General features: G+C 51.4%; 1 protein-coding gene across 1 annotated transcript; it reads left to right on the top strand.

Moving 5' to 3' along the window:
- The first annotated feature begins 53 nt into the window (after positions 1-53).
- Positions 54-11,108, top strand: Hsd17b14 (hydroxysteroid 17-beta dehydrogenase 14). The gene is given in 11 exon segments (XM_053743309.1): positions 54-359; positions 799-819; positions 1,003-1,085; positions 1,689-1,759; positions 3,330-3,393; positions 3,395-3,418; positions 9,377-9,481; positions 9,822-9,889; positions 9,999-10,042; positions 10,045-10,094; positions 10,191-11,108. Coding segments are annotated over 11 exon segments (1,161 nt in total). The 5' UTR covers positions 54-253; the 3' UTR covers positions 10,716-11,108.
- Positions 11,109-11,175: the final 67 nt, after the last annotated feature.

Below are 11,175 nucleotides of genomic sequence, written 5' to 3'. Positions count from 1 at the left end.
GCTTAGGTGTGTAGAGGGCTGAACGTCAGGAATATTGAATTTGGGGCAGGAGGGGCTGGGACCTGGATTCCCGGGTCTAAGGGAGGAGAGCTGGGGCTGGGGCCAAATTCCCAGGTTTCTGGATCTCCTGGCAACACCCCCATGGTCGGGCTTCCAGGATTTAGCCCCTATTTATGGTTCGATCCCTCGGCCTCCCCGGACTTCAGAGGTGGAAAGTCTCTCAGGGAATGGCAGAGAGACAGACTGACCTGGAATGGCTGCGGGAACGCGCTATGCCGGGAAGGTGGTGATTGTGACCGGGGGCGGGCGTGTCATCGGAGCTGGGATGGCAAGAGTCTTCGATGAGTAGGGGTCTGGTTGCTCCATACTTTGGGGCCTAAGCAGAGATGAAGGGAAAGAGGAAGATAATTGGGGCAGAGGAGGGGGTGGGAAGAAAAAACTCGACTCCGGATTTTTATAAAATTCAATTTGCAATTGATAACGAAGGGTGCCAAGGACGCGATTTTTTTTGTGTCTCCAAAAGCAGTTACTTCCCTTTTTCTGGGTCTGTTAGTGTAGCTGCAAAGTGGTGGTTTGGGGATATGTCTCTTGCAGGTTTGGGGGTGTACTCTGGAACCCATAAATCGGGCCTGGGGAGTTGGAGCAGGCACCTGGAGGGGCAAAGCGCTGTCCTTTGTCCTAGGGGATCATCCTGGGGGACCCCAGGAGACTGGAGTCGTGAGTGGGAGGCGGGGAATGACCGCAAGAGGGCAGCAGACCTTGCAAGGTCTGTGGGGCCATAACGGGATCTCTCACAAGTGGTTATCTGCGACAAGGATGGTGAGTGAGGGTCCCTCAGTCCTCACCTCAGTACCTCCTCCCTCAGACCCAGGGGTCCAGGCCCAGCCTCCTCCCTCAGACCCGGGGGTCCAGCCCAGCCCTCCTCCCTCAGACCCAGAAGCACAGACCCAGCCTCCTCCCTCAGACCCAGGGGTCCAGGCCCCAGTGTTTCTCTCCTTGCAGAGTAAGGAGGTCAGGCCCTGGAGCAGCGGCTTCCTGGAGCTGTCTTCATCCCCTATGACATGACTCAGGAAGAAGACGTGAAGGTGAGAGCAACTTTCTCCCTGGCTGTGTTCTCCTCTCCGTGTTTACACCTGCTCTTCCCTCCAACTTCTCTGCTTCCCTGGCTAAATCCTTCCTGTCCCAAAGGGTGTCAGCCCACTGCTCTGTCTGGTTGTCATGTCTGCTGGCCATGTCACATGGCTCCTGGACACCTCTTTTACCTCCTGTCATGGGGATAAAAATGAGTGAATCCCTTAGAGGAGGTCTCCTGTGACATTTCTCCTCCTATTTCTGGGTCTCCTCGCCTTTCCTTTAGTCAGCATCTCTGCATTATCTGCCCTCTGGATCTCTCTCTGCGCACCCCCACCCCAGGTTCTCTGTCCCTCTCTCGCGGCCTGTGACCCCCTGCTGCCTGAGGTTTCTAGTATGAGGACTTCAGTGCAGCTGTGGCCAGCCCCTTGTTCTCTGGCTCCCTAGCTTCATGTCTTCTGTCTGCCATTCCCGGTAATCCTGGGGCACCTTCTTGTTCTAGCTCCTATCCCCTCCGCAGTGCGTCCAGCCCCCCGCTCTCCGCCTTGCTCTGGGGCCCTGGTGCCTCTGAGGTTGGCACAGTAGCACTCATCACAGGACATGTCCTTCCTCCTCAGACCCTGATTTCCAAGACCATCCTGCGATTTGGCCACCTGGACTGTGTGACCAACAATGCAGGCTTCCATGAGGCCTAGGGCCATTCTGCACTGTGCCACCCACATCCTGGCCCCGGACTCCTTCCTCTTATCCCTCAGTTTCCCTTCCCTCCCCACCTGCTGTCCCCATCTTCCTTTCTGTCTGCTTGCATAGGACAGTTCAGCCGTGGTGCCTGCACACCTTGGCTTAAATCCTGGTTCTCTTCCTTCTCTGCTGTGTCCCTAGTTCTGAGCCTCACCTGCCTCAGTTTCCACATCTCTAGAATGGGAATCATCATCATTGTCCCCAGGGTGTTGGGATCACTGATGGAGATAAACTGCTCAGCCCCATAATCCCTGTGACTACCTCGGGCACATAGCTGTGACCTGATGGCCTCACTTTGTTCTTGTATGAAGTTCGACTGATGGTCCTGAACTCTGTTAGTGACACTGGAGATGTCCATCTGGTGCACGTTTCCCGGACTTCCTACAGTGGCTTCTAAGGGAAATTCCATCAATTTAATGACCATCCTTCCTGAGAATGCCCCTGGTTGGTAAACCAAGACTCAGAGACTGAATCGATTCTCCTGGGGTTGCCCAGCAAGGCGGTAGTGCAGAGGAGTGCCCTTGTCAGCTGGGTTCACCTTCTCTGGACTGTGTGTTCCTTCTTAGATTGTTGTAAGGATTTGAAGGTTTGAAGGTACTAGTTCCTCTGTGTCCTTTGTCTGTTCAACAGATGTTTATTGAGCACTGCTGATCATGCCCCACCTCCCATCCCAGGGAGGAGGGATTTAATAGTGAACAAATCAGAACACATCCCTGTGCTCATGGCATTCACATCACAGAGTCAAAAAGCAGACCAAAAAAGATTGTGAATTTGCCTGCTTGCTAAAATTTATTTGGAACCCAAAATTGGTACTTGCAGCACTTTCCTGGTTATTCATGGACAAGCATGGAGTTGCCACAGTTTGAATCTCTGTAGCAAGCATTTCCCATCCAGATCCGACAGGCCGACTCGGCTGTCAAACAGAAAACTCCCTTATGGAGGCAGAGCCGTGGCAGGGCAGCTGGCTCCTGTCTGGGGCTGGCTGGGCTGGTTTTAATCTTAACTCTGACACCTGCTACTGGAACATCCTCAGGAAACTCCCTTAACACTACGGAACCTTGTTTTCTGGTTTGTAAAATAATCTACCAGCAAAAGTTGTTCTTAGGATTTAAGATTATCATCTATGTTAGACAGATGTTGGTGTACAGACCTGTATACACGTACACCCGTACACACATGCCAGCTCCCGTCTGCTGAAGGTTGATTTTTCTTCCCTCTGCCACAGACTCGCTTCCTTCTGTTTATTTAGCAAACACACTTATGAACCTTGCGTCAGGGACAAATACTGACTAATGAAGTCTGTAGACCCGAGAATGAGATGTTACCCTCACTCTGCAGATGAGGAAACTGAGGCATAGCAGGAACAAGGGATTGCCACGGTCACATGGCCAGGGAGTGGCAGGACTGAGTCAAGGCCAGCCTTCTGCCACTGGAGGCTGCCTTCTCATCAGTCCCCGAGGCAGCCCTGTCCTGCGTCCCCTTCCCTCCCATCCTCCTGGGCAGGGCTCATTCCTCCTCTCCCCTCAGTGGCTGCAGGAGACCTCGGCCCAGGGATTCCGGTAGCTGCTGGAGTTCAGTCTGCTTGGGGACTTACACCGTGACCAAGGTGAGCACTGGTCTGGCCGCAGGCTCAAGCCGCCTTCTGGCAATCAGACCGTGAGGCTCATTGTATCTAAAAGCAAAATCTTGTCTGATTTTTAGTTTGCTCTTCTTATTTCAAAAGGACCCTGTTCTTTGTGGAAAATGAATGGGTGCAAGTCTGCACATCTAGCAAAACCTGCCTGGGTGACTACATTGCTCAGCCTTCTCAGGAGCCTTCCAAATTGCTGCAGTGGTGGTGGCAGGGATGTTAAGAGAACAGTGTGAGGGCTGGGCTGTGGCTCCGTGGTGGGGCGCTTGCCTAGCATGTGTGAGGTGCTGGGTTCCATCCTCAGCACCACATAGAAATACATAAATTAAATAAAGGTATTATGTCCATCTACAACTAAAAAAAAGAAAAAAAGAACACAGCGGGAGAACCAGGTGTAGCAGCGCAGGCCTGTGATCCCAGTGACTCAGGAGGTTGAGGCAGGAGGATGGCAAGTTCGAGACCAGCCTTAGCAACTTAGTGAGACCCTGTCTCAAAAGAAAAAATAAAAAGGGCTGGGATGTGACTCAGTGGTTAAGCGCCCCTGGGTGCAATCCTTGGTACCAAAAAATAAATGAACCAAGACAAATATTTTACATAAATAACTGAGTTTCTCTTAAAAAGTGGACCCATGGGCAGGGGCACCATCTGTTAGGTACAGCCCAGCTATCTGTTACTTCAGTCCCCACCTCTCCCTAGTGGGCTCCCTGACCCTGTCACCTGTGAGTGACTTCTACAGAAGCTTCACGTGGTGTAAGGGTTTAGAACTCGGGGCTACCTAAGTTTTCTGTTGCTTCCTACTTACATTGTTGTACAGGTATTAAACCTTATTCTGTGCCTAAGTTTCTCATCTGAAAAATGGGACCAATAATGGCCTCTAATTCAGACTTGCCCTGGGGATCAGATGAGATTAAATTAAGCTAGGCACAGTGGTTGCACCCCTGTAATCCCAGCAACTCAAGAGACTGAGAGGATTCCAAGTCGGAGGCCAGCCTCAGCAACTTAATGAGAACTCATCTCAAATGAAAATTAAAAAAAGAACTGGGGATGTACCTCAATGGTAAAGCACCCCTGGATTCAATACCTAGACTTAGACCTAATAATCATGATAATAATAGCAACAATAAAGTAAATTCAATACTCATTAAGTTAGAAGACACCTGGCATAGATTTACCCTCTGTAAGTTATAGTTTATCATGAACCTTGTATCTCATGGCCAACCCTCTTCCCTCTTTGTGAGAGTCATGTTGGGCACATGGAGCCTGGGGGAAGAAGAGGAGGAAAGGAGAGGTTTGAGCTGAATTCTGTGTAGGTGGGAGGGAAGTGGAGAAGTAGGGCATAGGGTGTTTCCCATACTGAGAAGAATGTGCAAAGGCTCTGGGACAGGACCACTGGGTATATCTCAGGAAAAAAAAAAAAAAAGTCTTTTTTTGTTTTGTTTTGGTACCAGGGATTGAACCCAGGTTGCTTAAGCACTGAACCACATCCCCAGCCCCTTTTATTTTTTACTTTGTAACAGGTTCTTGCTAAATTGTTAGGGTTTTGCTAAATTGCTGAGACTGGCCTCAAACCTATAATCTCTGGGATTATAGGTGTGCACTACCACTCCCAGGATCTACCCTATTTTTCTATCTATCTGTCTGTCTATCTGTCACTGGGCTGCAGATTTAACTGCATGGTAGAGTGCTTGCCTAGCATGCATGAGGGTCCTGGGTTCAACCCCCAGCACCAAAAACAAACAAAGGTGAATGGTAGAGTGCTTACCTGCCTGTCTTTCTTCCTGATCAACTAGTTTCCTCCCCACTGAACTATCTGAATATAAGTTGTGGGCATGGTATTTTTTGTTGTTGTGCTGGGGATGGAAATCAGGGCCTTGTGCACACTAGGCAAGAGTTATCCCAGCCTGGCATGTGCCCTTTTACCCCTAAATACTTTGGAGTGAATTTTCCAAAATCAAGAACCATCTCTTATACAGTCAAGTAAGACTTTCAAAATCAGGGGGCATGTGCACCTCACCGTTATCCCTCACCTATGAGGCAAAGAGAAAAGCCTTGTTTTAATTTAGAATTAGATTTAACTTTGAGTTAATTTTTTTAAAAAAGATGGGCATGGTGATGCACATCTGTATCCCAGCTACTTGGCAGGCTGGGGCAGGAGGATCACAAATTTGAGGCCATCCTGGGCAACTTAGTAAGACCCGGTCTCAAAATAAGAATAAATAAACAAAATGGGTTGGGGATGTAGCTCAATGGTAGAGAACACCCAGGTTCAATCCCCACTATCTAAAAAGAAAAAAGAAAAAGAAAAAGAAATCTGTGAGCACTTGAAAGTTGCTGCCATCACCATCACTACCAAAATCCCTTGGAAACTATTTTATTTACTTACTTATTTAATTAATTAATTTATTTTTTGTGGTACTGAGGAATGATCCAAGGGGCACTCTATGACTGAACCGCACCACCAACCCTCTTTATTTTTCGAGACCGGTTCCTCACTAAGTTGCTGAGGCTGGTCTCTACCTTCTGATCCTCCTGCCTCAGCCTCCTGAGCCGCTGGGATCACAGGTGTGCCCCACCACTCCTGGCCCTTGGAGACTCTTTAAATGTTGATTCTGGGGCCCTGCCCAGGAAAAGGTGTTGGGAGGAGGGTCCCTGAACCAGAATCTGCAGGTCTTTGGCCTCCCTGGGAGATTTAGATATAAGCCCGAGTTTGTGATTCCCTAGGCTGGAAAGAATGAGTGAGGGACTAGGGATATTTAATGTGGCCACTCGCAGGCAGTAGAGATCCACAGGAGGTGTGTGAGCCTGGGGGTGTCATCATAGACTCTGGAGCTGGGCTGGTTTTCGGCCACTCATCTCTTATGTGTTTACCTATCAAATACTGACAGGGCCAGACACCATTCAGGTGCTGTGGACACACGGGGCAAAGTGCATGTGGAGCTTGTAGCTGCGAGCAGCCAGGTGGCACTGCGTAAACACAGGAGGGACACCACACAGGTGCATGTGCTGTGGGGGTCCTCCCTGCCACGTCCTGCGTGGAGGAGGAAAGGGTTAATTGCCAGAGGAGGAGGATGGCGGTTTTTCTATCTACTACCCAAAAACTTACCTACGCAATAAACACTCTTTTTGTGAGAGGGGGGTGTGACGGGTCTGGCCACACCAGCTCTGGCCTCTGTCTTTGTTCCTCTGTCACCTTGCCAAAGCCTTCCCGGAACTCCCTGTGAGAATTGCACAGCCCACACTTCCCTCCCCCTCATCCTGCTTTCTGTATTTCCTATCCCCACTCTTCTAGCACATTCCATAATACACTCATCTACCTGTTTGTCCCTACCTCCCCCCTGGAGGTCAGCTCTACCAGGGCGAGATCTCCCTCTGTCTTGTTTCCTGTGTGTCCTTGGTATGTGCCACAGCACCCAGCACACAGTAGGTGCTCAGTAAATGTCTGCTGGATGAGCGAAGGAGAGGAAATGGTGTAGTTTCAAATGCGCCTCAGCAGGTGCAGTGGCCAGGGCTGCTGGTGGATCCCATGAGGCTCCGAGACTGGGAGGAGCGAGTACCACGGAGCCGGGCGTGCCTTGCCGGGGACAGAGGCGTGACACTTGTTCAGGAGACACTGAGATAGGTGCCCAGGAGGGGGGATCCGGAGGAGATCCAGACGGGGCTCCGAGGCAGATCTAGAAGATGCCGGAGGGAACCGGGATCAGGCCTGAGTGAGACTGGAGGACGTCCAGGAGGCAGGGCGTGGGGAAAGCCAGGCCAATGAAAGCCAGCAGCTCTGTAGCTACCTAGGATGCTAAGTGACCTTTAGAGGCCTGGGGAGAAGGACACTGGCCAAGGAATGCGTTTGGGGGGAGAGCAGGAGCGTGGGTGTGCCTGGGGTGGGAGGAGGAAGCCATGAGCCCGCCTCCTGAGGAGGAAGCTTCACAGTGGCCCAGGGGCCTGGGGATTCCCTGGGCAGGAGGGCAGAGAACGCCCCTCACCAAAGCCCACCTACGTTATTCATGTTTACAAGATATTAGGGTTCCTAATAGAGTTATCAGAAATTCTCGTTTGTTTATGGGTTTTGGTGCTTTACCGCTGAGCTACATCCCCAGCCCTGTTTTATTATTTAATTATTTATATGTCAAAAATTTTTTTTAGTTGTAGATGGACAAAATATATTTTGTTTATTTATTTTTTAATATGGTGCTGAGGATTGAGCTCAGTGGCTCTCGTGTGCTAGGGCAAGTGCTGCACCATTGAGCTACAACCCCATATTATTTTTTTTTTAAATTTGAGATAGGCTCTCACTAAGTTGCTGAGGCTGGCCTCCAACCTGTGATCCTCCTGCCTCAGCCTCCCAAGCCATCCACATCAAGCCAGGAAAATGGCAGAGAGATCCAAAAGGCTGTAAGTTTTGCAAAAATAGAAGGCAGTACTTTTATCCCTGGAGAAGACAGTTTCTCTGAGTTCTACAGAGAGCTCTGTGGTCAGAATGTGAAGAGGGAGGCCTTCATGAAATGCACCCCATTTTCTGCCAACTTCTGGGCAGCTCCCTGGTGGTCCCAGATTGTAGGTGTGTGCTACCACACCAGGGCAGCTGTGCCACCTTGCAGGGTCGTCTTGGGGTTAAATGAGCTAACTGGTGAGAAGACCTGAGAACAGGACAGATATATACCAGGTCCTTCCTTCCTTCATTCTCACATGCAGCATGTGAGAAGGGCATATGTACTACAAAGAAAAGGAATTGGACCCAGGCATGGGCAGGTTGCAGTTTTAAATAGGATGGTCGGGGAAGGCCTCACTGGTAGGTGACACTGGAACAGTATTTGAAGGAGCTGAGGGAGTGTGATGACCCAGGACTGCCCCAGTGTAGGATTGAAAGTGTGGACTGGGAATGTGCTCAGTGGCCATGCCTGTAATCCCAGCAGCTCAGGAGGCTGAGGCAGGAGGATCACAAGTTTGAGGCCAGCCTTAGCAATTTAGGGAGGCCCTAAGCAACTTAGTGAGACTTTGTATCAAAATCAAAATAAAAAGAGCTAGAGATTTGGGTCAGTGGTAAAGCATGCCTGGGTTCAATCCTTAGTACCCCGCCCCCCAAAAAAAAGTGTGAACTGAACACCCCATGTTCCCAGAAACCCTTCTGTCCTGGGAAAACTGGGTTGGTTAATTAGGCCATGAGAACAGCAAGTGCAAAGGCCCTGAGGTTGGGACACATGGTGCATTTGAAGATCCAGCACTGAGGAAAAGGTGGAGGTTTGCATGAGCTGGCAGGGTAAGCAAGAGGGAGTTTATTTAGATTCCCATTCTGAGAGCCTGCCGAGGGTGCTGGCTTGTGCTCATGAATGTTTAGAGGCAGAACAGGCCCTGGCTGGCTGGTGCAGCTACCCAAGGCTGGCAAGAGGAAGGGTGGAATTTGAATTTATCCAAGGTCATGTGTAAAGAAACCACCACACTCACACACATGCTGGGATGAGTCCGGGACCGCCAGGGAGCTGCCCAGAAGTTGGCAGAAAATGGGGTGCATTTCATGAAGGCCTCCCTCTTCACATTCTGACCACAGAGCTCTCTGTAGAACTCAGAGAAACTGTCTTCTCCAGGGATAAAAGCACTGCCTTCTATTTTTGCAAAACTTACAGCCTTTTGGATCTCTCTGCCATTTTCCTGGCTTGATGTGGATGGCAGTTTGAGTAACATATAAAGACCCAGAGAGAGGGAGGGCAGAGACCCAGTAGAAGAGACGTGGAGAGAAGAATAATCCCGTTCAGTCAAGGAGCAGCTCCTCAGAGCTGAGACCCAGAGACACTAGGGCAAACCCTGGAAAGTGCCACCAAGATCAACTAGGAATGTGGAGGAAGCTGACCAGTGTGCCAGAGGTCAGCTTGCCTGTGGCTTGTATTCATCACACTGGGGGAGACCCAGAGGCTTGGGGACTGATTTTGCCTCCTGTTTCCCTAGCTGGTCCTCCTCCACCTGCAGAAGAGTTGAGGCAACGTCATCAACATCTCCAGTCTGGTTGGGGCCATTGGCCAGTCCCAGGCGGTTCCCTACGTGGCCACAAAGGTACACCAGCCCTTGCCCCTTCCCTTCCTCCCTACCCCACTTTCTGGGAGCCTACAGCTCTAAGCCCAGCTCAGCTCTAAGCATTGAGCTCCTTGTGACCGGGGGTGCAGAGCCAGGGAACCCCCACACCCAACTCCCTGATTCAGCTCTGAGACACAGCAACCTGTGATAAATGGCTCTGTGGCATGTTTCTCTCAAGAAACGGCAAATTAAGAGGCCTGTAGCGAGGGAAGGTGTCCTCATTCTGATGCCCCTGCTTGATGCCCCCTGGCTGGAAGGAGGGGACTGGAAGGGCCCCATCTTCTGCGACTGAGGTTTCTTTCTGGCCTGTTTCCTACAGGGGGCAGTAACAGCCATGACCAAAGCCTTGGCCCTGGATGAGAGCCAATATGGCCTCGGAGTCAACTGGTGAGCTCCGCGTAAGCTGAGAGCTTCCTGCGCCAAGTGGGAAGGCTGGGAGTGAGCCCAAGAGGCAGCAGTTGGGATACACTTCTCTGATCTCTCTCCCCTCCCCCAGTGTCTCCCCTGGAAACATCTGGACCCTGTTGTGGGAACAGTTGGCAACCTCAACACTGACCCCAGGGCCACAATCCAGGAGGGCACTTTGGCCCAGGTAGGAGTTGGGGGCCAGATCCAGATAGAGGAGGTTTGGGGGGTGTGGCCATCAGGTGTGGGCTCCCTGACCTCTTTTCTCATTTTCTCTCCCCAGCCCCTGGGCCACATGGGCCAGCCAGCTGAGTTTGTAACCCTATTCCTGGCTTCTGAAGCCAACTTCTGCACAGGCATCGAGGTCCTTGTGACTGGGGGTGCAGAGCTAGGGTATGGGTGCAAGGCTGCTCGGGGCAATCCGTGGACCTCCCTGCTTGCCCACATTTTCCTGCCCAGCATTTCCCACCCCAGACTCCAGCCTGTTCCATCTTCCTCCCAGGTCCCAGGTCCAGCCCTCCAGACGTTTAATCCACATAGGAATACACCACACCACCCCTCAGGTTCCCCACAGAGCAATCTGCAGCCAGAAGGAGAACATCTTATGTTTATTTCCTGCCCTTTATACAAATCTGAGCACACCAGGGTTACCCAGCCCATAAGTTGCCTCCACCCTGAAGGATGGCAGTTCCTGGAGGGCCTTGAAGCAGATGCCCAAGGGGCTCACGAATGCCAGGTAGAGCAGTTCAGTTTCACCTGGGTGCTAATTAGAAGTCACACAGGGGAGAGTACATTAAACGCTAATTAGGATATAATGGAGAAGGAAAAGGCCTCCTGTTTGTTCTTGATCCTTGGGGAAAGTGGTTTTGACCTCCTTGCCTGTAGAGCAGGAGAGTGGCTACCAAGACAAGTTCCGAGGGAAGAGGAAGCCGGGTTGAGACATTTGGGTCAGAGGGAGAGGGGGCTAGGCCCGGGACTCGCGAGTTTCGGTTTGGGGAAGACTCGGAGGAAAGCCCCGCAGGTGAGGGGGTGGGGCTGCAAAGCTTCTGCGGATTGGTCGCCGCGGGGCGTGTTCGGCAGTCGCTGATTGGCTGCGGGGGCCGGGCGCGGCCTGTGGCTGGACGTTGGAGGAGGACTGGGACCGAGAGGAAAAACAGCAATGTCTTCAGGGGAGGGATCGTGATTTGGCTCCTCTGCCCTGTAACTGTTCGAGGTGGGGGAGGGGGAGACAGGGGCTAGGGACAGAATCTGGTGACGTTGAGGGGGTA

The sequence above is a fragment of the Sciurus carolinensis genome, chromosome 16 (genome assembly GCF_902686445.1).
Source record: "Sciurus carolinensis chromosome 16, mSciCar1.2, whole genome shotgun sequence".
Taxonomy (NCBI): Eukaryota; Metazoa; Chordata; class Mammalia; order Rodentia; family Sciuridae; genus Sciurus; species Sciurus carolinensis.
The sequence above is the reverse complement of the archived record's forward strand: the minus strand, read 5'-3'. Positions and strand labels throughout refer to the sequence as shown.